This window comes from Mytilus edulis, chromosome 1 (genome assembly GCF_963676685.1).
Source record: "Mytilus edulis chromosome 1, xbMytEdul2.2, whole genome shotgun sequence".
Classification (NCBI taxonomy): domain Eukaryota; kingdom Metazoa; phylum Mollusca; class Bivalvia; order Mytilida; family Mytilidae; genus Mytilus; species Mytilus edulis.
Window position 1 is genome coordinate 106,346,437 of NC_092344.1, and position 23,706 is coordinate 106,370,142.

General features: G+C 32.6%; 1 protein-coding gene and 1 long non-coding RNA gene across 2 annotated transcripts in view; one reads left to right on the plus strand and one right to left on the minus strand.

The window, feature by feature from the left end:
* Positions 1-23,706, plus strand: part of LOC139516972 (receptor-type tyrosine-protein phosphatase alpha-like) — a 146,378-nt gene that overhangs the window by 97,255 nt on the left and 25,417 nt on the right. Inside the window, exon 9 of the mRNA XM_071307463.1 lies at positions 9,764-9,958. Within this exon, the coding sequence (XP_071163564.1) occupies positions 9,764-9,958 (195 nt within the window). The remainder of the gene's footprint in view (positions 1-9,763; positions 9,959-23,706) is intronic.
* On the minus strand, positions 11,430-22,188 carry LOC139499090 (uncharacterized). The gene is made up of 5 exons (XR_011658102.1): positions 21,929-22,188; positions 19,352-19,433; positions 17,100-17,282; positions 12,280-12,387; positions 11,430-11,636 (listed from the first exon to the last, which is right to left on the minus strand). It is a non-coding gene; the product is annotated as an uncharacterized lncRNA (long non-coding RNA).

Genomic DNA, 23,706 nt, shown 5'->3' on the forward strand with positions numbered 1-23,706 from the left:
AAAAGCTCACATGGCCTTTTAGGCCAGGTGAGCTAAAAATAATACTAAGAGTCTCTGTTCAAAAACAACAATACATATAGAAAACTAAAAAAATTGCCTCTCATTATCACGAAAAGAAAAATGAACCTTTTATATTTCACTTTTAACCTATATTTCTCAGGTTTGTCATATCTAATTTTCGCGTCACTGATATTGAAATAGTTATTGCTTACTTCATCTACAGTATCGTATAAAATATAAACATGCAAATATAATTTATATTACTAGAAATATACAAGTTAGACGTAATGATTTCATGTATACCTCTTACAGTATGTGTTCCCGGCTTTTACGGAGAGAATTGCCAAAGTGAATGTCACTGCGCTGTTGATGGATGTAACGCTATCACTGGAGAATGTAATAATCCGACAGCTGGTTGTCAAGTTCCGTGGACTGGCATCAATTGTGCAACACGTAAAGTTTTCAAGTTATTAAATTGTCATGCATTATTAATTACTTTTTTATATTTATTTGAAGTAATTAAAACTGGGTTTGATTCCCTCAATTGTTTTCAGCTATGAAAAACCAATTCAAGACCACAAAGTCTTTTAAGATAAATACAACTTTGGTTGAAAATTCTATACAGACAAATGAAATAGGTCATAAGATTAGGATTTCATTAACGAGTTTTTATAGTCATCTTTACGATAGAATGATAGAATATGCTCGCTTTTTACATCGTACGACGACCCATCACTACATTCATGACTATTCGTCATACTTTACGACCTGATATTTTCTTCTTTCAAATAAAACAACATCGGAGAAAATGATGTTCATGTTTCTCCGTGGTGTATATAATTGAAAAAAAAAACAAAAAAAAAACCAAAAAAAAAACTTATTCTAAAAACTGCCTTGAGGTTGATATTCTAAAACATATATTCGAACTTGTTCCAGGTTATTCATGTCCAAATCTCGAAATCAGTTCAACTAGCCATTTGTTGGCACCGACAAATGTAACTGGATACCATATCAATGATACAGTAAAATTTAGTTGTAACGTACGTTATGAATTATCTGGTCAGGATACATTGATTTGTGTAATCAATGACAGTCATACCGGAGGTAAATGGAGCCACAGCATACCTGTCTGTCAAGGTACGTGAATAAAAGAGAATGTGTATAATGTGTACATTGATACCGTAATTTAAAAACTTTTAATGGTTTAGGAAACCATTTGAAGTATACAAATTGTTTTCTGCAACTAATGTATAGACATAGGAAGATGTGGTAGGAGTGCCAATGAGACAACTCTCCATCACATTCACAATTTATAAAAGTAAACCATTATAGGTCAAGGTACGGTCTTCAACACGGAGCCTTGACTCGCACCGAATAGCAAGCTATAAAGGGACCCGAAACATTACTACTGTAAAACCATTTTAAACACGTGGGGAAAAACGAGAAACGATAAACCACATTAACAAACAAAAACTACTAAACATCAGATTTCTGACTTAGAACAGGTCCAAACAATTGCAGCGGGATTAAACGTTTTAATGGTACCAAACCCTCTCCTTTATCTGAAACAATAGTGTAACATCACAACATAGAAAGACACACTATAAAATATCAATTGGAATGACTAAACTCAATCAAAAACCGTAGTAACACAAATTAACACACAATGAACGAATAAATTTGATCTATGATACAATATAAATACAAAGTTAAAAAAAAATAAGGGATGAATAATAAATATCTTTTCCTTTTTAGCTCACCTGGCCCGAAGGGGTGAGCTTTTCTCATCACTTGGCGTCCGTCGTCTGTCGTCCGTCGTCGTCGTCGTTAACATTTTACATTTTGAACTTCTTCTAGAGAACCACTGAATGGAATGAAACCAAACATCGTATGAATGTTCCTTATGAGGTGCTATCCATGTGTTGTTACTTTGTAGCCGATCCATCATCCAAGATGGCCGTCAGCGGAGGCTAAGTTTAACATAGGATCCTGTGGGAAATGCATACAAATGACTTCTTTTAAAGAACCACTAAATGGAATGAAACCAAACATGGCATGAATGTTCCTTATGAGGTGCTGACCAAGTGTTGTTACTTTGTAGCCGATCCATCATCCAAGATGGCCGCCAGCGGGGGACTTAGTTTAAAATAGGACCCTATGGGAAATGCATACAAATGACTTCTTTTAGAGAACCACTGAATGGAATGAAACCAAACATAGTAAGAATGTTCCCTATGAGGTGATGACCAAGTGTTGTTACTTTGTAGCCGATCCATCATCCAAGATGGCCGCCAGTGGGGGACTTAGTTTAACATAGGACCCAATGGGAAATACATACAAATGTCTTCTTTTAGAGAACCACTGAATGGAATGAAACCAAACATAGCATGAATGTTCCTTACAAGGTTCTGACCAAGTTTTGTTACTTTGTAGCCGATCCAACATCCAAGATGACCGCCAGTGAGGTGACTTTGTTTAACATAGGACCCTATAGGAAATGCATACAAAGGTCTTCTTCTAGAGAACCACTGAATTGAATGAAATCAAACATAGCATAAATGTTCCTTTCCTAATGAGGTGGTGGCCAATGCTGTTAATTTGAAGCCAAATTTTATCTTTTTTTATATTTCAAAAACCCAAGTAGAGTCAGAGTTTATGTAATCTTTGTAAGATAAAGAATTTCACAGTTGCTTTTATTGGTCTCACTTTGATATTGTATAATTGTCTATAATAATCAGCAATTTGCTTTTGATTTTGGATAATATTTTGATAAAACTACTTAAAGATAGTTGGGTAACTATTACAGAACTGTCGAAGCATGCTTATAGAAATAAAGTTAGTCCAAATAAACCATCACTTTTGTTTGGACATTAATTCTGACCATTAATCCCTTGCTGAAGTCAATTGATATTGTTTTGAGTTTAGCTATTAGAAAGTTTTATTTACAATTTATTTTAGTATTGAAGTTTCCAATCACTCTGCAAGGGGATTCCACCGAAAACAAATTGCTTTATGTTTTTTCAATTAACACAACTATTCTTTTGACTTTCTGTAGGTCCATTTATACATTTTCTTTCTGCAACATTTAACATTTTACATCTCAAAGGGTTGAGGAAGACTAACAAAATTAATTCAGCAAACAGATTTAAGTAGCAAAGATCCACATTTATCTTATCTTCAAACCTCAAAACCTCAAAAAAACTAAAAAAAAATTTTAGTAAATTTTCAAAGCAGATAAATTTATATAAAACAACAAAAATATGTTTAGTTTTAATGACCACTTCAAACACATAAAAACTTTTTTGAAATTTGTTTGAAATTTATTTTTGAAGGATTTAATAAATATCTTTTCATCATATGAGTAATTGTGTTTTAAAAAGTCTTTTGATGAAAGAAAAACAAGAAATATTGGTTAAAATAATGTAATATACTAATAGTAAAAAGACATGATGAAAGAACTTAATTTTTGTCTGTCAGTTATAATGCATTTTTTTCTAGAAATTTAGAAGATCAATTTGAAGAGGAGAAAGGTCATTAGAAACATTTTACACAATGATTCAGTTTAAATGTTAATGTTGTATCCACTATAAGGTAGCAAAGCTAACAACTAGGAGTCCATTTTAAATGTTGATCCATAGTTTACACATGCAGGTTGATTTAGAGGTTCCTCCCCCCTTTTCTGGGAAAAATTAGGTTGGTTATATAGGGAATCACTGGAGCATGACCAGAGTGGGCCCGGCTCTTTGGCAGTCAGTTGGCCTCCACTTGTGAAATTTTCTGGATATGCCACTGGTTTATCAAAATTAAGATCACATACCTTGTTGGTTTGCTTTCTAATTGTTTCATACCCCCAGTTTTTAGCTCACCTGGCCCGAAGGACCAAGTGAGCTTTTCTCTACACTTGGCGTCCGTTGTCCGTCGTCCATCGTCGTCGTTTACTTTTTACATTTTGAATTTCTTCTAGAGAACCACTAAATGGAATGAAACAAAACATAGCATGAATGTTCCTTATGAGGTGTTGACCAAGTGTTGTTACTTTGTAGCCAATCCATCATTCACGATGGCCACCAGCGGGGAACTTACTTTAACATAGGACGCTACGGGAAATGCATAAAAATGTCTTCTTTTAAAGAACTACTGAATGGAATGAAACAAAACATAGCAAGAATCTTCCTAATGAGGTACTGACCAAGTGTTGTTACTTTGTAGCCAATCAATTATCCAAAATGGCTGCCAGCGAGGGACTAAGTTTAACTAAGGACCCTATGGGAAATGCATACAAATGACTTCTTTTATAGAACCACTGAATGGAATGAAACAAAATAAGCATGAATGTTCCCTACAAGGTGCTGACCAAGTGTTGTTACTTTGTAGCCAATCCATCAACCAAAATGGCCGCCAGCGAGGGACTTAGTTTAACATAGGACCCTATGGGAAATACATACAAATTTCTTCTTTTAGAGAACTACTGATTGAAATGAAACCAAATATGGCATGAATATTCCTTATGAGGTGCTAACCAAGTGTAGTTACTTTGTTGCCGATCCATCATCCAAGATGGTTGCCAGCGTGGGACTTAGTTTAACATAGGACCCTATGGGAAATGCATACAAAAGTCTTCGTCTAAAGAACCACTTAATGGAATGAAACCAAACATAGCATGAATATTCCTTATGAGGTGTTGACCAAGTGTTGTTACTTTGTTGCCGAATTATCATCCAAGATGGCTGCCAGCGGGGAACTTAGTTAAACATGTGACCCTATGAGAAATACATAGAAATATCCTCCTTTTAGGAAACCACAGAATGGAATGCAGTAATCAAATTTGATCTTTTTTTATATAATTTCAAAAACCAAAGTAGAGTCAGGTGAGCGATACCGGCTCTTGAGAGCCTCTAGTTTATGTCTACCACTATTAAACTACCACCAACGATGTTTTTCGGTGAATATCTATGTCAATTATCATAGATACATACATATGGACGTCAATGTTTTTAATTTTTGTAAGTGTGGTGGTATAACCGCATAATTATACGGGTTTGGTTAATTTCATCACACAATTGTTTTAAATACATACTTAAGTGCATATCTTTCAAGCCGAGCAAATGTATGTTATGCCTCGTTCACACGGACATTTAATTCGAATTGAATTCGAATCGAATGCGAATCGAATTCGCTACTCGAGTTCACACACTCTTCTTTTTTGTTAATTCGAATTGATTCGAATTGGCTACTTCGAATTACCCAACTCGAATTATAAATACGTTTTTGTTAATACGAATTAAAAGTTAACGTCGTTTGGACAGTAAAGCGAATTTGACACGCATTGTAATTCGAATTAGAATTGACGTTAGGACGTAAAACGTTTCGAACGCGAATTTAACTAATTCGAATTAGTTAATGCGAATCGAGTTCGAATTACGTGTGAACTCAGCATTATATTGTTATTAATAGACACACTATGATACAATTTTCAAAGAAAAGACCTTATTAGGTATTTCATGTCATGACGCCAATTCTAAAAAAAATTGAAAAAATAGAAAATGAAAATATTTTGTTATTGCACCAAACCTACGGCATTGGTGGCCACCAATACATGTCGTAGATATGCAGACATTGTGATAATTCTAAAACTGTCACCGTACACATATATATAATGTTAAGATCATCATTACATCAAACGCAATGCAACTTTGGATTTTTTTAACTTGAAATGTATGTACATGTGTAATGAAGTTTAAAAAGAGGCTTTAATTAACCCAAATAAGTCATGCTATAAAAATATGTCATATAAACTTATCATAAAAAGGCGAAATATAATATTCACAAAATTATCCAATCATAGTTTTAAGACAGGTATCATTGATGAGTGTTGTTTCACAACCACTGGATAGATGCCACTGCTGTTGAAGGTTTCTCTATCGATGATATAAAAGTTGACTCTTTTGTGCTAACAATGATTATTTAACTTACATTAAATTTGGTTGCAATGCATTACCGTGATTTCCCAATGAAATAAAACCCGATAGTTTCACAGGTTAAATAAACGTGGTTATTTAAATATCCCATTGCATATATACAAGTTATTAAAATGAAATCTTGAAATTGGTAAGGCTTTCCAAAATTGATCATTTAATGTCAACTTCAGTATCTTCATTTTAGAGAGAAGGTGGTATGATACACAAAAGTGATCAGCATAATAAGTCATTTTTCCTGAATTAAAGAAACTGCTAGATAGTTAATTGTGCATTGTGTAGATGATAATATACCCTTTTCTATAAAATTATCAATTAAAGAAGGACAGCGGAAAGAAAAAAGTATGATATTCTTGGAATGAATAACATTTAATAAAAAAATTGAATAATACAAATATTTGTATGAATAATTTCTAATGAGGACTAAATTTGTATCTCAAGTTATTGTGACTACATAATTTAAAGGGCACAGTTTTGATCCAAGGTAAATCTTTTACGAAAATTTGGAGAATAAAATATTCTCCAAGTCAATTCAGAAATGTTATAAACAAATATAAAAGGTCGCAATTTTAGACATTTACTTAAAATTTCGGTTTCTTGGACATCTTTTGCTTTAAAAGAAAAACGCATGCACGGAACGGTTTTTTTCTCTGACAAACATAATTATATGTATACAATATATATTAAAACAAACTCATCGTTGATTTGTTCATAAAAATTGACACAAACAGCCTCATTTCAATCAAGTTCAATGTCTTTTTTTTAAATAGTAGCACATGAACTCGATTTTCAAATTAAATCAGCCTGATTGATTAAAACCAGTCAAAAATGCAACTTTTCATAATTTACCACAGTTTGACGTCGTAAAATTAACATTATCACGGAACCAGGACAAATGATCTAAAATTTATCAACGCTTGGTTAGTACATAAGTCATGCTACTTGACAATTATATTGTATTTTCTCTAATATTTTTGATTTAAAACAAATAAGGTATTTATACTTATTACTTTCAACTTCAGTATATTTTAAAATAGGTGTTCATTTTTTTCCACATGGTTTTCAAACTAACGTGCACACAAGTCTGTTGAAGAAGAGATTTTTAAAATTGTGTTACCTATTAATATAACGGTATAAAAAATAAAACGTAGAATTGATATTGTTTTGGCAAAGCATTTTTAGATCTTGTTCCATGACTAAAATCTAGTTCGTTACAACAGTCATTATGACAATTTCTTGTTTTAGTCAAGTGTAGTAAAAACAAAGGTCATCAGAAAAGAGCTGAAAAACGTTTAAAAACAATTTTAACACAGATTATAACAGAGTTCCTAATGTCATTATCACAATCTCGTACCCTTTCCTCGAATGAGACCTACCGAATGAGACCAATTACCGGGTTTGTACATGTACTAATGTGGAGCAGGATCTGCTTACCCTTCTCGAACATCTCTAATTTGTGAGATTCGTGTCAACCTGTCTACAATTTTTCTATGTTGTTTTTTGTGTACTATTGATTGTCTATCAATTGCTCTTTTTCTTTTTTGCCATGACGTTGTCTACTTTTTATTTTCGTGATTAGAGCTTGAATGTCCCTCAGATATCTATCGCCCATTTTTTTAAATAAAACTTTTATAGATTAATTCATTTTTTTCTATTTTTTTTTTTTTTATAATTTATTTTTTTCTTCATGAATTTACAAGTATCAACATATATTTATCTTGTGGCACAATAAGCAAGCAAGTGCAATAAATAAGCATAATAAGCATTCTATGAACTAACACTTAGAAATCTATGGATTAAGTATAGTAATAACATTTTCATTAATATAGTAAAAGTAGTGCAAGACATATATGAGCATACATATGGTATGGTATATCAGTATACAAATAATTTCAAATGCTCATATACATACATGTTTATATTTAATTAATGACCTTAGCCCAGGGGTTCCAGTTTTTCTATTTATTTTGGTACAAAAATTAAAATAATAAAAATTCTTTGTTTGAACTTTTTACGATGGTCTAAACATGTTTTTTGTGAAAAGTTGTGTGCATGATACATTATTAAAAGAGGGCCCCATGTAATATCAACTGAATGAAAATTTGTGTAATTTCAAAACGTATCCTTATTCTAATAAAAAGCCATTTTATTCAACCATTTTAGTTTAATTTTTAAAAAAACCCTAAATCTTTTACATCTGTAACATGTGTAAGTGGTGGTTAATACTGTCTTGCATATCATCAGATCTTTACCAATGAAGATTAACATTACAGTCATTTTACCGTAAAAGTGAAAAGCCAATGACCACGTTCCATATCTGGTAGTGCTTAACAGAATAAAGTACATTCAAAAGTACAATTTAAATCGAGAGGATATTTCTTGTGAATGGGTACAATAAAAAAAAATGCACTTAAATCAGTTATCAGTGTAAAACAAATAAAAGAAAATTATTGTCTGATATTTCTCTTCAGAAATTGTATGCAGTAAAAGTTTCATTCATCTTTCTGATAATGAAGAGATAAACACGAGAAGAGAAAATTTTACATATGGAGAAAATGTAAATATTTCTTGTAAGCAAGGCTATATCGGAGAAGCTAAACTAACAAAGTGTTTTAAAATTAACAAGTGGAATAACAACCGACCTGTCTGTCGAGGTATGATTAAAAATCTAACATAGATACCAGGCTTATATTTCGATACGCTAGACGCGCTTTTCATCTTCATAAGAATCACCAATGGCGTGGTCTACATAAGACTCGTCATGATAATGGAGAATGGGATATTGTTGAAATAAAGGATGTATGCATGATGGTTGTAAATAAGACAAACGTTAACAAGCGCAAATTTCGTTGATGTCAGCAGTTATTTGTCACCGTACAGCCTTCATTTGGTGACGAACATCGTGCCGTACCTTCAGCTATAAAAGAGGGACGAAAGATATCAGGGGGACAGTCAAACTCATAAATCAAAAATAAACTCACAACGCCATGGCTAAAAATGAAAAAGACAAACAGACAAAAATGTTCTGACAGGACAAGACGTGAAAACATTCATACGAGAAAAACTAACGGAGTAATCGACAACAATACAATTCACAAAAAAAAGTAGGAGATATGAAATCATCACAAAAAAACAAATATGACACACAAAAACCAAATGAAGCCCCTGAAAAACAGGCTCCAAACTTTGAATAGGCACATTTAAAATGGGCGGGGCTAAACCTGTATCTGCTTGCTTAGCCTTCTATTAACCTGGTATCGTGTTGTAACAGCAGATCATGAGTTTAAACTGTACAAATCAATGGTAAATGTCTTAATTCATTATATTATATTATATTGGTAAGAACCATTAAACCACAGACATAAACAGTAATAAAAACAAAAGACACAAAGCACTGATTTGAAGGTACTCACAGTAACTGAATTCTAGTTGAAAGCCGATCACAACTAATACCTAAATGATGTAAACATATTTGTTTAAACATTAATACGATATATTTATAAGGATGTAGATCACAATCTTTGAACAAATGTCTGATACAATAGCTCATTAGATTAATTGGACCAGATTATAACCATTCTTGACAAGAAAATAAAGATTTATGTTTGCATGATAAAGATGCATTCCTTAATTCGAAATGTTAGAAAGTTATAACAGTAATTTACAATAAAAGTACATGTTGAAATTGAATAAGGAGAGAGTAATCGTATTTGTCGGAAATAAAATATCATAGAATGATTTGATTTTAATTTCATTAATATGAGAATTATATCTTGTTTTCTTTTAAGCTATTCCTTGTCCGGACTTCAATAAAACAGAGAGTATCGAGCTACCTACAAACCTGACGAAATATCATTTTTCCGATATTGCTATTTTTAAATGTAGATCAGGATACATATTATCAGGAAACGATACACTAACTTGTTTGGCTTACAACTTACATCCAGTTGGAAAATGGAGTAGCGTTCAACCTATTTGTATAGGTCAGTAATTTGAAGCATCACTTGAGTTAAAGCAAAACTAATTTGATATGCAATTTAACGCCAAGCATATTTAGAATTGCAAAGAGAATACAAATGAAAAAATATTATAAGTTGAATTGAAGTATCGGAGATGTGATAAGACAAAAAGTACAGAATATAAAAAAAAACAATCTTAAGATATTTATTATTCGTCAATGGTTACAGTTATCTATATTTAGCTAATGTACATGTTACTCTTAAAAGGAGGACTAAAGGCTTAAATGAAGCAATCTCAATAAGACACCCCCCTTAAATCAAATTTTGTTTGGTCAAGGGAGGGGGGGGGTAATAGTTTTGACTTGATGTTTTGGCGTATCACAAGCTTAAACGTCAAGACTGCATGACTACCATGAAATACTATTATTAGACTTGATATTTAGGTGTATCATAAGCCAAAGATCAAGACTGCATGACGACCATGAATTACTACTACACAGGTAAAATAGCTACGGACGTTTTACGTCCGTAAAAAATCCGTAAAACGTCCGTATTATACGGCACGTCTACGGACGAATAGTACCACGGACGTAAAACGTCCGTTGCTTCCCATCCGTAAAACGTCCGTAAAACGTCTGTAATACGGATATTTAGTACCACGTCCGTATTACGGACGTTTAGTACCACGGACGTAATACGGATGTTTTGTACCACGGACGTATAACGTCTATTATAATTATGCATTATAATATATATATATTATAGTATATAACACACTTATTGTAGTATATATAACACACTTATTATAGTGTATAGTATAGTTTGATTTTTATGTAACAGTTGCATTGTATTGCTGAAACTTTTGATGGAACTGTCAATGATAAAATGCTATACTTTTTTTTTAAGGTGATGATACTTTTTATTTGCATTTCCTTATATCATGTATATAGTCTCCTAGTGTTCTATCTAAAAAAAATATTCTGATGCATTACACATACAAGGATTTTGTCCAAGAACTTTCTGTCATACAGTGACTTGTTGTTTAACAAGTTGAATATTGATGATATCTTTTTAAACATTTTACATGATATTTCAAGAGTAAATCAACAATAATCAGAAGTATTTCAGTGGTGGTCTTTGGTTCATATTTTGCTTTCATGTATTAACTTGATAAAACAAGGCTCTTAGTTTTCTCTATTTGTCATGTCCAAAGTTCCAAACCCTTTCACAACACACTATATAGTTCATTTTTTTCATTGTTGGAGGACATATGGATACCTATAATAGCTCACTATCACATCATGTGAACTCTGGTGGATATTTTTCTCATTGGCAATTCAACCAAATGTCCTTACTTTTATAAGTCCTTTTAATTATATATCAAGAGTAATTGATCTCAAGAGTATAAATTGAGAATACTGTAATGTTTCCTTTTTACAGTTTTGAATGTATCCTTTTTCTTCAAACTTTCTTAGAACAAACATAATCTTCAATCTTCTTCAAAGTTCAAAATTTTATTTCCAAGGATTTATATTCACATTATAATTTCTCTACTTTCCAAGTCTATGAATGTCAAAATAAATGTCTTCTTTGTAAATTTAAACGTTCTATTTTTTGTAAAATTCCCAAGTTTGTGAGGTAGTCTTCTGTGTCCTGTATTCATGGTATTGGTTATTCTTCACCATGTTCACTGTGATGGTAACTGAAATAAAATATTCATAAAGAATATAAATCTAACTTCCATGAATTACATAAGGGCTATTCCAGAAAAAAATGTAGGGGGGGGGGGGGGGGGGGGGGGGTTGTTGGAAGGCAGTTTTTGTCAGCACCCGCCACCAAGACAATTGTAATTGAGAATTATAGTGCATTATAGTGTGAAAAGTTGCTCTGATACCCATCACCCATGTATTATTAATACAACATGCCTTCCAACCCCCCCATACATTTTTTTCTGGAATAGCCCTAAGCTAATTGTTATATGTTTGCAAATTCATTCTGTTAATGCAAAATCATTATCTGGTCGGTTTTTTTTTTTGCTTATTTGAATGTCCAGTGGCAAATATTTTATGTTTTCTAAATAACAACGTTTACTTATCAAAACATAATATTGGCCAGTCTGACTAGGTAAGTTTGTAATGTAAATGCTATGATAGTCTGAATTTCTGACATCTCAAGTGTGTGTGTATGGAGCAGAAGGAGGCGAGCAGAGTAAGGCTTAATGCATGCATTGAATCAGAAAGTGAGAAAAATAAGCAACACTGTACATGTACAATTAAACTTGAAACAGTTTTAGGTAGATAACATAAAATTATTTAAATTAACTGCAATTCTACAGATGAACTTACTTTGATATCAGCTCTGTTTTGCAGGGCATTCACACCTACATGACATACATGTTCACCAGTAATATCAATCCTTGCCAATAATGTCCTTTCCTTTCATTTGGTAACAAGCTAAAATTGTATATATATATATAAATTAATCAAGAAGTCCAGACAAAAACTATATGTAGTATGAACCGATGCTCACTAATTTATACCTTTCCTATATACTTTTACTTTTAAGTAAATTGAAACAAAATGTAAGCTAACAACAGAAAGAAGATCAAGTTTAAGCTTATAAAAAAATCCTATATACATGTATGTGCAGATTTTAATAAAAGAACAACCTTTCAATGTACCTTGGCAATTGATAAACTTCAATTGAATCATAATTTCCTGTCAATATGCACATCTACATAGTATGTCCTTCTAATCTACTAAGTTTCATGAAATTCTGTTGTGTGGATTCAGAGGAGTTGCAATGACAAACTGTTGAAGTAGTAATAAAGCAAATAAGTTCAAAGGTGCATAACTCCTAGAAAAAAAAACGAATTGTAATTTCCTGTTGATATGCACATCTACATAGTATGTCCTTATTATCTACAAAGTTTCATGAAATTCTGTTGTGTGGATTCAGGAGAGTTGCAATAACAAACTGTTGAAGTAGTACATTAAAGCAAATAAGTTCAAAGGGGCATTACTCCTAAAAAAAAAAAATTGAATCTTAATTTCCTGTCGATATGCACATCTACATTGTATGTCCTTATTATCTAAAAAGGTTTCATGAAATTCTGTTGTGTGGTTTGAGAAAAGTTGTGATGACAAGAAACAGGACTTGACGTCAGACAGACAGGTCAAAAACATTATACCCCCAAAACTTCGTTGAGTGGGACATAAAAATGCTGAATATCATGAAACTTAGTTAAATTGTTCATATTTTTTGTTGTAAGCTCCCATTTGATTTTTATAAATTTAAGTTTGTCAGTTTCTGAGTTATAAGATTTTCTTCATACATGTCATAAGAAAAGGGGTGACTTTCAAGTTTTTGGAAATACATGTATCCTTAAAATTTCGTTAAACTTTGATGACCGATTTATAGCTATTAAGAAAACCTCCTTTTAGTTTTCTTTTTATAAATTTCTGATATACATGTGACATTGAGAAATTATTGTTTGTTTGCAGTCTGACAACAGATTAACCAATTATTGCGCAACAGCCCAGTGTATTGCACAACAGCAAGAAATCTTTAATTGAATATACATGTAGATTCAATTCTTGAATTCATATAAACTGCTACTTTTGCATAGGTAATGTTTCTGTATTTAAAATCTGTAGTACTGGACATTTACTTTTGATATTTAGTATCATAACTTTCTTTACTTAAAAATTATTGTAACATTTAGGTACGGTACATGTATAAGTCGTTCCCAAACCTAATTACAAACATTAATGTGTAAACTATGTAAAAGTTTCACAGTCAATGAACCATGATGAGGGGGTGGGGCTATATAATCTCCATGGAAACAATACTTGCAAATGCCAATAAATTTGCATACCAAATATTATTGACTAAACATAAGCAGTTTATCTTAAACTGATCTAATCACAAACTAATACATGTAAACTAAGATAAGTTTCAAAGTCATTAGACTGTGACTTAGGGGGCGAGGCCAAATATTCTCCATGGAAATGAGATGTGCCAATGCTTATACAACTGAATACCAATTAACATTGCCCAACCACTAATGGTTCCCCTTGAACTGACCTAATCACAAACTAATACATGATAACTTAGAAAAAATTTCAAAGTCAATAGACCATGACTAAGGGGGCGGAGCCAAGATATACCAATGCTTATACAACTGCATACCAAATATCATTGACTTACCACTTGTGGTTCCCCATAAACTGACCTAATCACAAACTAATACATGTATGAGCAAAAGTTTCGAAGTCAATAGACCATGACTGAGAAGGCAGGGCCAAATAATCTCCATGGAAATGAGATGTGCCAATGCTTATACAACTGCATACCAAATATGATTATCCTATCACATGTGGTTCACCATAAACTAGACCTAATCACAAACTAATACATTGTTGATGCCGTCGCCTCCGAAGCTACAGTACTACATATTTTTTGGTTCAGAAATAGTACATAGATGCAAAAGTAGCTGTGTAACCAATTTCAAGTTCTTTGACTACATTTATTCAGAAACATATAACATGTCAAATATTTATTTACAATCCAAATTAGGACCTGTATCAAGGAGTAAGAAACTTGTCAACATTTAAGTGAAGCACTAATTATAAGAATTTTTGCATACATGTAGCAATATAATACTTCCTACAGAAAGTAACCAAAAGTTAGTGTGCAATAAATTCTATTATTGCATAGCAATATAATATTTCCCACAGAAAATAACTAAAAGTTAGCGTGCAATAAATTCTATTATCATATACTTAGACTTAATAACATATGATTTTTACCGTATGATAATAGCATTAAATTAAAGTATTTTCTATATTTTTCGAATTGGTGCTTAGCGGGCTGATATGAAAAGTTTATCACATGCTTCGATTGTTATCACATGCCTTTCCGTAACGTTATCACATGGCATTTCGGTGATACTCGGCAAATTCCGGAAAATACACCTTAATGCTACGTTTTCAGTGAAAAACATTACAAAGTAGTGTACAAAACAATTATATGAATACTGGAAAGTATATTGTGTAAAATAATTAAATTAAATTAAAAAAAAATATTAAATAAATGCATTTTTTAAGTTTTTCTGAAACATAATTCAGAAAGTTCTTTCAATAAAAAAAGTTGACTTTTCCAAACAATTTTCATCATGTATATTGTTCAGTGAATTATTTTTTTGTCGATTCGTCCATATTAAAATGTTGGGTTTTTTTTTCTCTCTGTTGAGGCATATGATAGAAAGATTTCTTATTGAATGTATCAAATTTTGGGTCCGACGTCCGTGAACTTTTGACTCTTTCAAGATCTTTTCGGGAACCACGTAGAAGGATCAATATATGAATCTGTTATTTTTCTCTACTGTTGAAGCATATGATAAAAAGATCATAACATGTCATTTTTCATATCGCATGTATTATCAGCCCTCGGTCAATATCAGCCCTCGAGCCATGCGGCTCTTGGGCTGATATTGAACCTAGGGCTGATAATACATGCGATATGAAAAATGCCATGTAATAATCTGATAATATTGCACTAGTGCAAAAATCTTCAAAAAATCATGACGTTATCAATGACAAACTCTTAGTTTAAACCAATTTTTACTTTCAAATATTATATTGCTATACAATAAAAGGGTTATTGCATGAATATTGGGGTATATTGTCCCTCGTAGAACATATATTGCACTCACAAGCTTATGCAATATAAAATTCAACTCGGGACAATATTCCCCAATATTCATGCAATAACCCTATAGTATTGTACCAGTGCAATACATCTTCAAAATTATTGCATGAATATTGGGAAATATTGTCCCTTGTAGAACAAAAATTGCACTCGAAGCTCGTGCAATATAAATTTTACTCATGACAATATTCATGCAATATCCCTATATTATAACTACAATTGCACAATATTAATCACTTTACCATAAGTTATTATAAAAAAGATGTGGTATGATTGCCAATGAGACAACTATCCACAAAAGACCAAAATGACACAGACATTAACAACTATAGGTCACTGTATGGCCTTCAACAATGAACAAAGCCCATACCTATTGCTTGGTGTCAAGGTAATTAAGAATCTCAAATTTGATAAAAATAATTAAGCACGTATTCTTCATTTTGTGGTTTAAAGTTTCTTTAGACAAGTAAGATGCTGAAAGAATATAATATACAGATATAAACAATACCAAATATTCACATTATTTTTTCAAAATGGTCTCAAAGCTTCAAATTTGCAATTTCTTTAATGAAAAATGCACCAAAAAAAAATAATACCTGTAACACTTCGGTTTTGTACATTTCATGAGCAGGAGATTATCATGATTATATAATTTAGTCAAATACAAACTTATAACTCCATAAGCATTGTATCGTGCTTAAGCCTTTACATAAATTTCAAGAAAATCAACCAAAAACTGACCAAAAAAGGACTCATTTTTGCGGAGTTATCTCCCCTTCCAATGTTAATTTCCAAAGGAAATATAAAATGCCACTTTTGAGTTTTCCTCAAGTTAGATTTTATGGGACTTTTTTCTGTGTATATAAAGGGCATAACGCTATAGATTAGAACTAAAACATTTTCTGTTTTAAATAGTTTGAGGTTAACCGTTTCCTCCATAATGACGCTTTTTGACCCCACCCCTTTACTCCATAATGACGCCTTTTGACGCCTGTGTAGTACCTCAGTTGAAACGCATTGACTACAAAATGTCTGCATATTAAAAAAGACTAAAAAAAATTGTATCCAATATGAAAAGGATATTCAGGAGAATATCTGACTTGAATTTCATTGATGAAATGTTCGTTTTTACAATGCATTAATACTTTAAACCTGATGATTTTTTTTTATTGAAAAAATCCTATGCGAATCAAGTTTGTAAACAAAAAATTCCATGGAGGAAAGGGTTAAATCTTAGTTAAATTGTTTATGGTTTTGTAAAAAAAATAATTTGTCACTTCTAACTGTTAACATGGATAATTTTCAAACTTGCCCACAACAAGAATCAAAACTTGGAACTCTATGACCTCAAATTTTAAAATAAATCTTGGAAACTACATGTCCATGATTTACCGAGTTTGACAAGAGAGCAAAATTATCAAATAAACTAGGCATCATTTTAATATAAACATACCTCTCATCACAAAATTATTCATTGACTACTGCTCCTCTGTGCTCATATGCACATAAATCAATATAATGACAATCTATGAATCCACTATATAATCTAGACAGCAATGACCCAAATGAATTCTGTTCTGTTGCTTATCTTCTCCTACTTCTCAAAGTACTTGTACTTGTACATTCTTTGAAAATGCTAAAAGAAATAATGTTTAATGAAATGAAGTTATAATATCTGCCAAAATTGCATTTAATATTTGATCTTGCAAAATTGGCTTAGTTTTGATCTTTTAAACTAGACCTATGTTCTATTTTTAGTCATGTTGGCATGTTAGTTAGCAAGAGGGGTCACCGACACATATTTCTAACTAAATAAGTGTAATTTAGTGGTTCAATTTGTCTTATCTTGCTGTTTATCATTTTTTTTTTTGTTCTGTTTTTTATATTTTACATTGTATAAATCAGTCTCTTAGTTTTCTTGTTTGAATTGATTTACAAATTTGTGATTCTCATATAGGGTCCTTAAAAACTGAATATGCAGTATTGGCTTTGCTCATAGTCATTGTTGAAGGATGTAAAGTGACCTATTGTTGTACATGTTAACAGTTAACTTCGATGTGACTTGATTTCTGGTGGAGAGTTTTCTTTTCTTGTTAAGGGTGCAATCAACAGTTTTTTTCTATGACGTCATATTTTGAGGGACCATGTATAAGTGACCCTTAGTGGTGGACTGATTAATAAAGATACTTGTATAAAACTAGATATCACTGGAATCAGACAACATATTTTCCATACAACAAATAAAGTAGACCTATTGCATATAGTATGAGAAAAACAGACCAAAACACAAAAAGTTAACTATAACCACTGAACCATGAAAATGAGGTCAAGGTCAGATGACACCTGCCAGTTGGACATGTACATCTTACAGTCCTTCCATACACCGAATATACTAGCCCTATTGCTTGTAGTATCTGAGATATGGACTTGACCACCAAAACTTAACCTTGTTCATCACTGATCCATGAAATGAGGTCGAGGTCAAGTGAAAACTGTCTGACAGACATGAGGACCTTTCAAGGTACGCACATATCAAATATAGTTATCCTATTACTTATAAGAGAGAATTCAACATTACGAAAAATCTGAACTTTTTTTTCAAGTGGTCACTGAACCATGAAAATGAGGTCAAGGACATTGGACATGTGACTGACGGAAACTTCGTAACATGAGGCTTCTATATACAAAGTATGAAGCATCCAGGTCTTCCACCTTCTAAAATATAAAGCTTTTAAGAAGTGAGCTAACACCGCCGCCGCCGGATCACTATCCCTATGTCGAGCTTTCTGCAACAAAAGTTGCAGGCTCGACAAAACCTGAAATCAGGTCATGTGCACACCCCTGAAGACATGATACCTGCACATTTTTCATAATCAAAGTTGTATGAATTTCATAGATTTTTACCTGGTCTTTCAAAAAATTCATGCTTCAGGGTACGTTCGCCTGCTCCATAAAGAGCTACAGTGTCTGCAAATAAGTTTTCAATTTTCACTGCCAAAAAAAACAGACTGTTTACAGTGTTGTCTCCCCTCAAAACATGTATATTTAATCTAATTTTTTTAATTATTTTAATCATTCAACCTGCTTTAATTGAAGTTAATTAATATATCTTTACAACCAAATACAAAAAACATGATACTTTTTCACCAATTATGTTGATAAAAAGGGACTTCCCTCCATGTCTATTTTTAGTTGGGGAATAACCCCTAGTTTTTATACGAAACTGTTTATAGCAACCTAAACAATATTTTATTTTGAAAATAAGGGAGCTACCATTTGATTTTTATGGGGGTCTAGGATGAAATTTGAAAAAAATAGGCAGGACAGGAGTTTTGAGTGTAAAAAAAAGGCAGGATGATACACTTTGCAAAAAAAATGCAGGATGACAATTTCGGTAAAAAAAAGTCGGAATAAACTAATAAAAAAAATGCAGAACCGAATAGAGTGAAAAATAAAAAGGCAGGACAGAAATTACAACTGAAAAAAAATGCAGGACAAAATTTTTCATCCTAGCCCCCCCCCCCCCCCTAAAAATCAAATGGTAGCTCCCTAATTATGTAATTTAAACATTATTATCAGAATTACAATATGACAGATTTATAAGTGGAAAAAAGTGAATTTACACTTATAAAAATTCCTCTATTTTCTCATTCACTATCACCATGATCACCACATTTTTTGTATTTTTATATTAACATTACGTACATGTAAAGCAGACCTTTCACCTTCTCAAGGAGTCCACTTCCCATGTACAAGAGGAGGCCCAAACAGCTTGATTTTAAGTAAGCTAAAAAAAAGTTCAAATAGATTATGATACACTAAATAAATACATAAATTACATGTACATAATAATTTAATAATAAATATGAATCCACAATCATGGTTTCAGAAAAGACACATCAATTTAAATCAATAGATATCATACATCTGCATTGGCTAGAGGTACATGTATAGGGGGAGGGTTAAGATCTCATAAACATGTTTAACCCCGCTTGAATTTTGCGCCTGTCCCAAGTCAGGAGCCTCTGGCCAGTCAGAGCTCAGACATAAATAAGTCTGAATCTGCTTTTGACTCATAGAGGTCTAAATTTGTAAGTTTAAGGATTTGTCTCCCTTTAATGCAAGACAAAATACGACTTCAATAAGTCAAATATTGTTAAGCAAGAAATGATTGACCAGAATCAAAAAGTTGCAAATATAGACTCCTACAAGTCGATAAGTTACCAAAATTGGTTAACTTCAAGACCCACGCATATTTATAAAAAGGTCATGCATCTAAATCAAATAATGACAACATTGATAGCCAATGCTTTGTCTTCTAAAGAAAAATATGAATGAGAGGCTAAAAAATGGGGGAATCATGTTAATTAACCTTACAATGCAACCACCTGGATCCACACTAAATGAGGTGAAACATCTGTGTTTAGTAAGGATGTTCAATTAGATGATTAAATATAGATAGCTCACGTCCTTGTGAACTCTCAGACAGATTTTTGCTGTCATAGGTGATGTACTTTGGCCTCCAAGTCAAATTATGTTTTTTCATCAACATAAATAGACCTAAACAAGTCTGTCATTTTGTGACTTATATAAGTCTTAAATTGAAAACACATTTTTATAATAAATACATGTTTTGACTTCTTTAAGTCAAAAACAGAAATCGACTTGTTTATGTCTGAGCTCTGACTGCTGGCCTTTGTTAGGCCTAAAAAAAAAAGATATGTGTTTCCGGTAACATCATTTTGAAAAATAGGGTCGGTAGGTAGGAATTCTTTTTTTTTTTCTTTTTTTTTTTTTTTTTGACATCGTAAATGAAATCCGGAAAACTATCATGTTTTTTCCAAGTCCGGATCCGTAATTAGTTTCAAAAACCGGAAGTGTGCCATTTACAATGTTTTTGAAGCACCTGCTGTGCAAATTTCTTGGATTTTAACCTATTTGGAATACCTTTTGACATTAATAAAATGTTTTACTGGCTTTCTATGCAAGAGGAAGCAAGAGAGAAAAAATATTATGTCATCTATCAGAAGCCTGTGTCAAAAACAGGGTCGGTTGATAAATTTTTTTTTTTTTTTTTTTGGAAGATCCAATAAAAAAGTTAGGGTCGGGGCTAAAAAAACAGGGTCGGTCGGGTTACCGGAAACACAGATCTTTTTTTTCTCGGCCTTAGTCTTGTACTATTTTTAATTTTAGTTTCTTGTGTACAATTTGGAGTTTAGCATGTTTAGTATGGCGTTCATTATCACTGAACTAGTATATATATTTGTTTAGGGGCCAGCTGATGGACGCCTCCGGAATTTCTTGCTGCATTGAAGACATGTTGGTGACCTTCTGCTGTTGTCTGCTTTATGGTCGGGTTGTTGTCTCTTTGACACATTCCCCATTTCCATTATCAATTTTATGTATATTAAATTTTTATATCAGTGTTTTCTAATTTCTGGGTAGTCTAGTAGTCCAAATTATTATGACGTCTTGAAAGGCTATTATAATATTATTTTTTGGACGCTTTACTCTAATGTACAGTAAGGCGTCAAATAAAAAAAATGTAATAGCCTTTCAAGAAGTCATAATTATTTGAACTAGGTAGTCTAGATAAGTACAAATTTATGTAAATAAGGGCAAATTTGCAGACTTTTATTTTTTATATAATTAAATATTAATTATATTCATTTGGATTTTACCCAAGTCATGCAAGTTGGGCAAGGCCATTCTTTGCAGGAGTATATCTTACAGATTTTAACCATTTTTATATAAAGTAGGGCAATTTTTTTTTAAACGGACGAGTTGGTAAGGAAGCCACCACTTGACTTTTATGGGGTGGGGGCTACGATAAAAATGTTATCCTGCATTTTTTTTTTAAAGTTGACAGAACTCCAGTTTCGCATATTTTTCAAATAACATCCAAGCACCCCCCACACAGGCACTTGTCTCAGAAAAAAAAATCCTATTTTTATGTATTAAATATGTATTATATTAAGGTATATAGGGAATTTTTTTTCTGAGACAAGTGCCTGTGACATGGTGACCCCCCCACCTCCAATAAAACTCACGTGGTAGCTCCCTTAACAAGAGTGGGACATTTTTAGAAAGGGAGACGTGTTGTTAAAAAAGTAGGCCGTTTTGGCAGTGGGTCGAGTTGACTTGCGTCCGTTCTTGTCAATCTTCTGATCTTTGTCAGACTGATTTTCGGGTTTGCATGCGATGAAATTTATAAATTCAAATGTTTTTTCGTGAAAAGTATACCACTAGCATCTTCTTAAATATTTGCATGATAATATTTACCTTTCGGTGCGCTTTCCATGTAAATAATCCATCAAAAAGACACACAACTTTCTTGTTTAAAACCCGGTTTCTTCAAGTTAATCGACAAGCAAACCATTTCAATTTATCTGTTTATAATAACTTGTTGATCCAACAGTTTTGAAAAACCAGAGGTCCTCGTATTATCTATCAGACTAGTATACATCTTTCCATTCTTTTTAACTGTAAAACATAAATTCAGCAGCCGACGAGCGTCCATGGATGAGTTGCGTCATAGTGTAAAAAACGGCAACGGTGATTTTTCCGGGTTTTCGTATTCCATTTGTCAAGCTTTCGAGAATACACTTTACGATCATTTACGTATATGATTGAGAGTTAGTCCGGAACCCGGTCTGAAATCAAGAATGGGGATTTAAGTATTGAAAATAAATACAAAAAAGTTCAGAAGTGGTACACTGAGTATTTTAAAATAGGCCTCTGTTATAAACAAGTATTTGTCTACAAATCAGTCACGGCCGCTTTATATAAAACTATGAAGAAATGAATCGGAGACATAGGCCTACATGACATTATCATACATCAGTGGCGGATCCAGGGGGGTTCGACCCCCCTTTTGGGACGATCAATGTATTTGCAGGGGAACATAGTTAGAACCCCCCCCCTACCCCCCCCTTTTGTAGTCGTCCCGCCGGCTAGACCACACGACCACCTGGGCCTCACAATGAATAAAGTTTTCGGTGGCTGTGTGTTACCTTTCCTCGTCAGTTTTAATCTAGCGTCGTACTGCATTACATGATATATAAGCCATGGAGATGTTATTGTTCAGTACAAATTAATGCAAGATACAGTCACAGAAATTATTATATGTATAAGAACGTCTAAGTCAGTGACAACTCTACAACAACAGATTTATCCATCGGATCACCAGCAATGATGGTGATACATGGCTGTATATATATATATATATATAGTACAATCTTTATGAATTTGGTATGATATATATGTCTGTATGTTTGTCATGATGTTTGTGTATAACCAATGTGTATTGTCTTGGTATCAATCCTATGATTCTGGATTTCAAACCAATAAAAATTACTGACTTACTTACTATACACATCCTAGCTTAAATCAGAGAAGAATTAAAGTTTTGGACACTTATTATGGGCGGGGGAGGAAGGGGGGGGGGGGGGTCACTTATGTATTCATTTAAGTGCAATCAAAATTTTACCAATCGGACAGACCTTCAGTTAAAAATTCGTGTCAAGCTCTTTTGTAATCATGATTATTAGGAAACATCTTTCTACTGTCTCCTTGATTGACTCGATACAATTAAGATTCTAATAATAGCCAGTGCTACATTATCAGCCTGATAGATCCTTGAAATGGCTAAATTTTGGACTTGACAATATATTTTGTTTTATAATTCTCCTCCTATATTCAACGTTAAGCTCACAAGATCTTGTGGACGACATCAAAAGTTCAATGTGGAATAAACAAAACTTAATTAACATAGTTTTTTCACTGCCCCCCCCCCCCCCCCCACCTTCTTTACTTAATTTTGGAAAAAAATGATTGAATATACATGTAAAATTGATGTGAGATAAGCAAAACTTGCAGCAATGTTTACCCATCCACCACACCCCTAAACTATTTGATTTAATTTTTTTTTATCCTACATTGATCTTTTAATGTCGTCAGTGTGTCACTTATGTTATCATGTTTGTCAATATGTCGAATCAAGTCAAAATTGTACTTACTAAATTTGCAATTGAGATGTAGGTTGCCAAATTTTGAGAAGC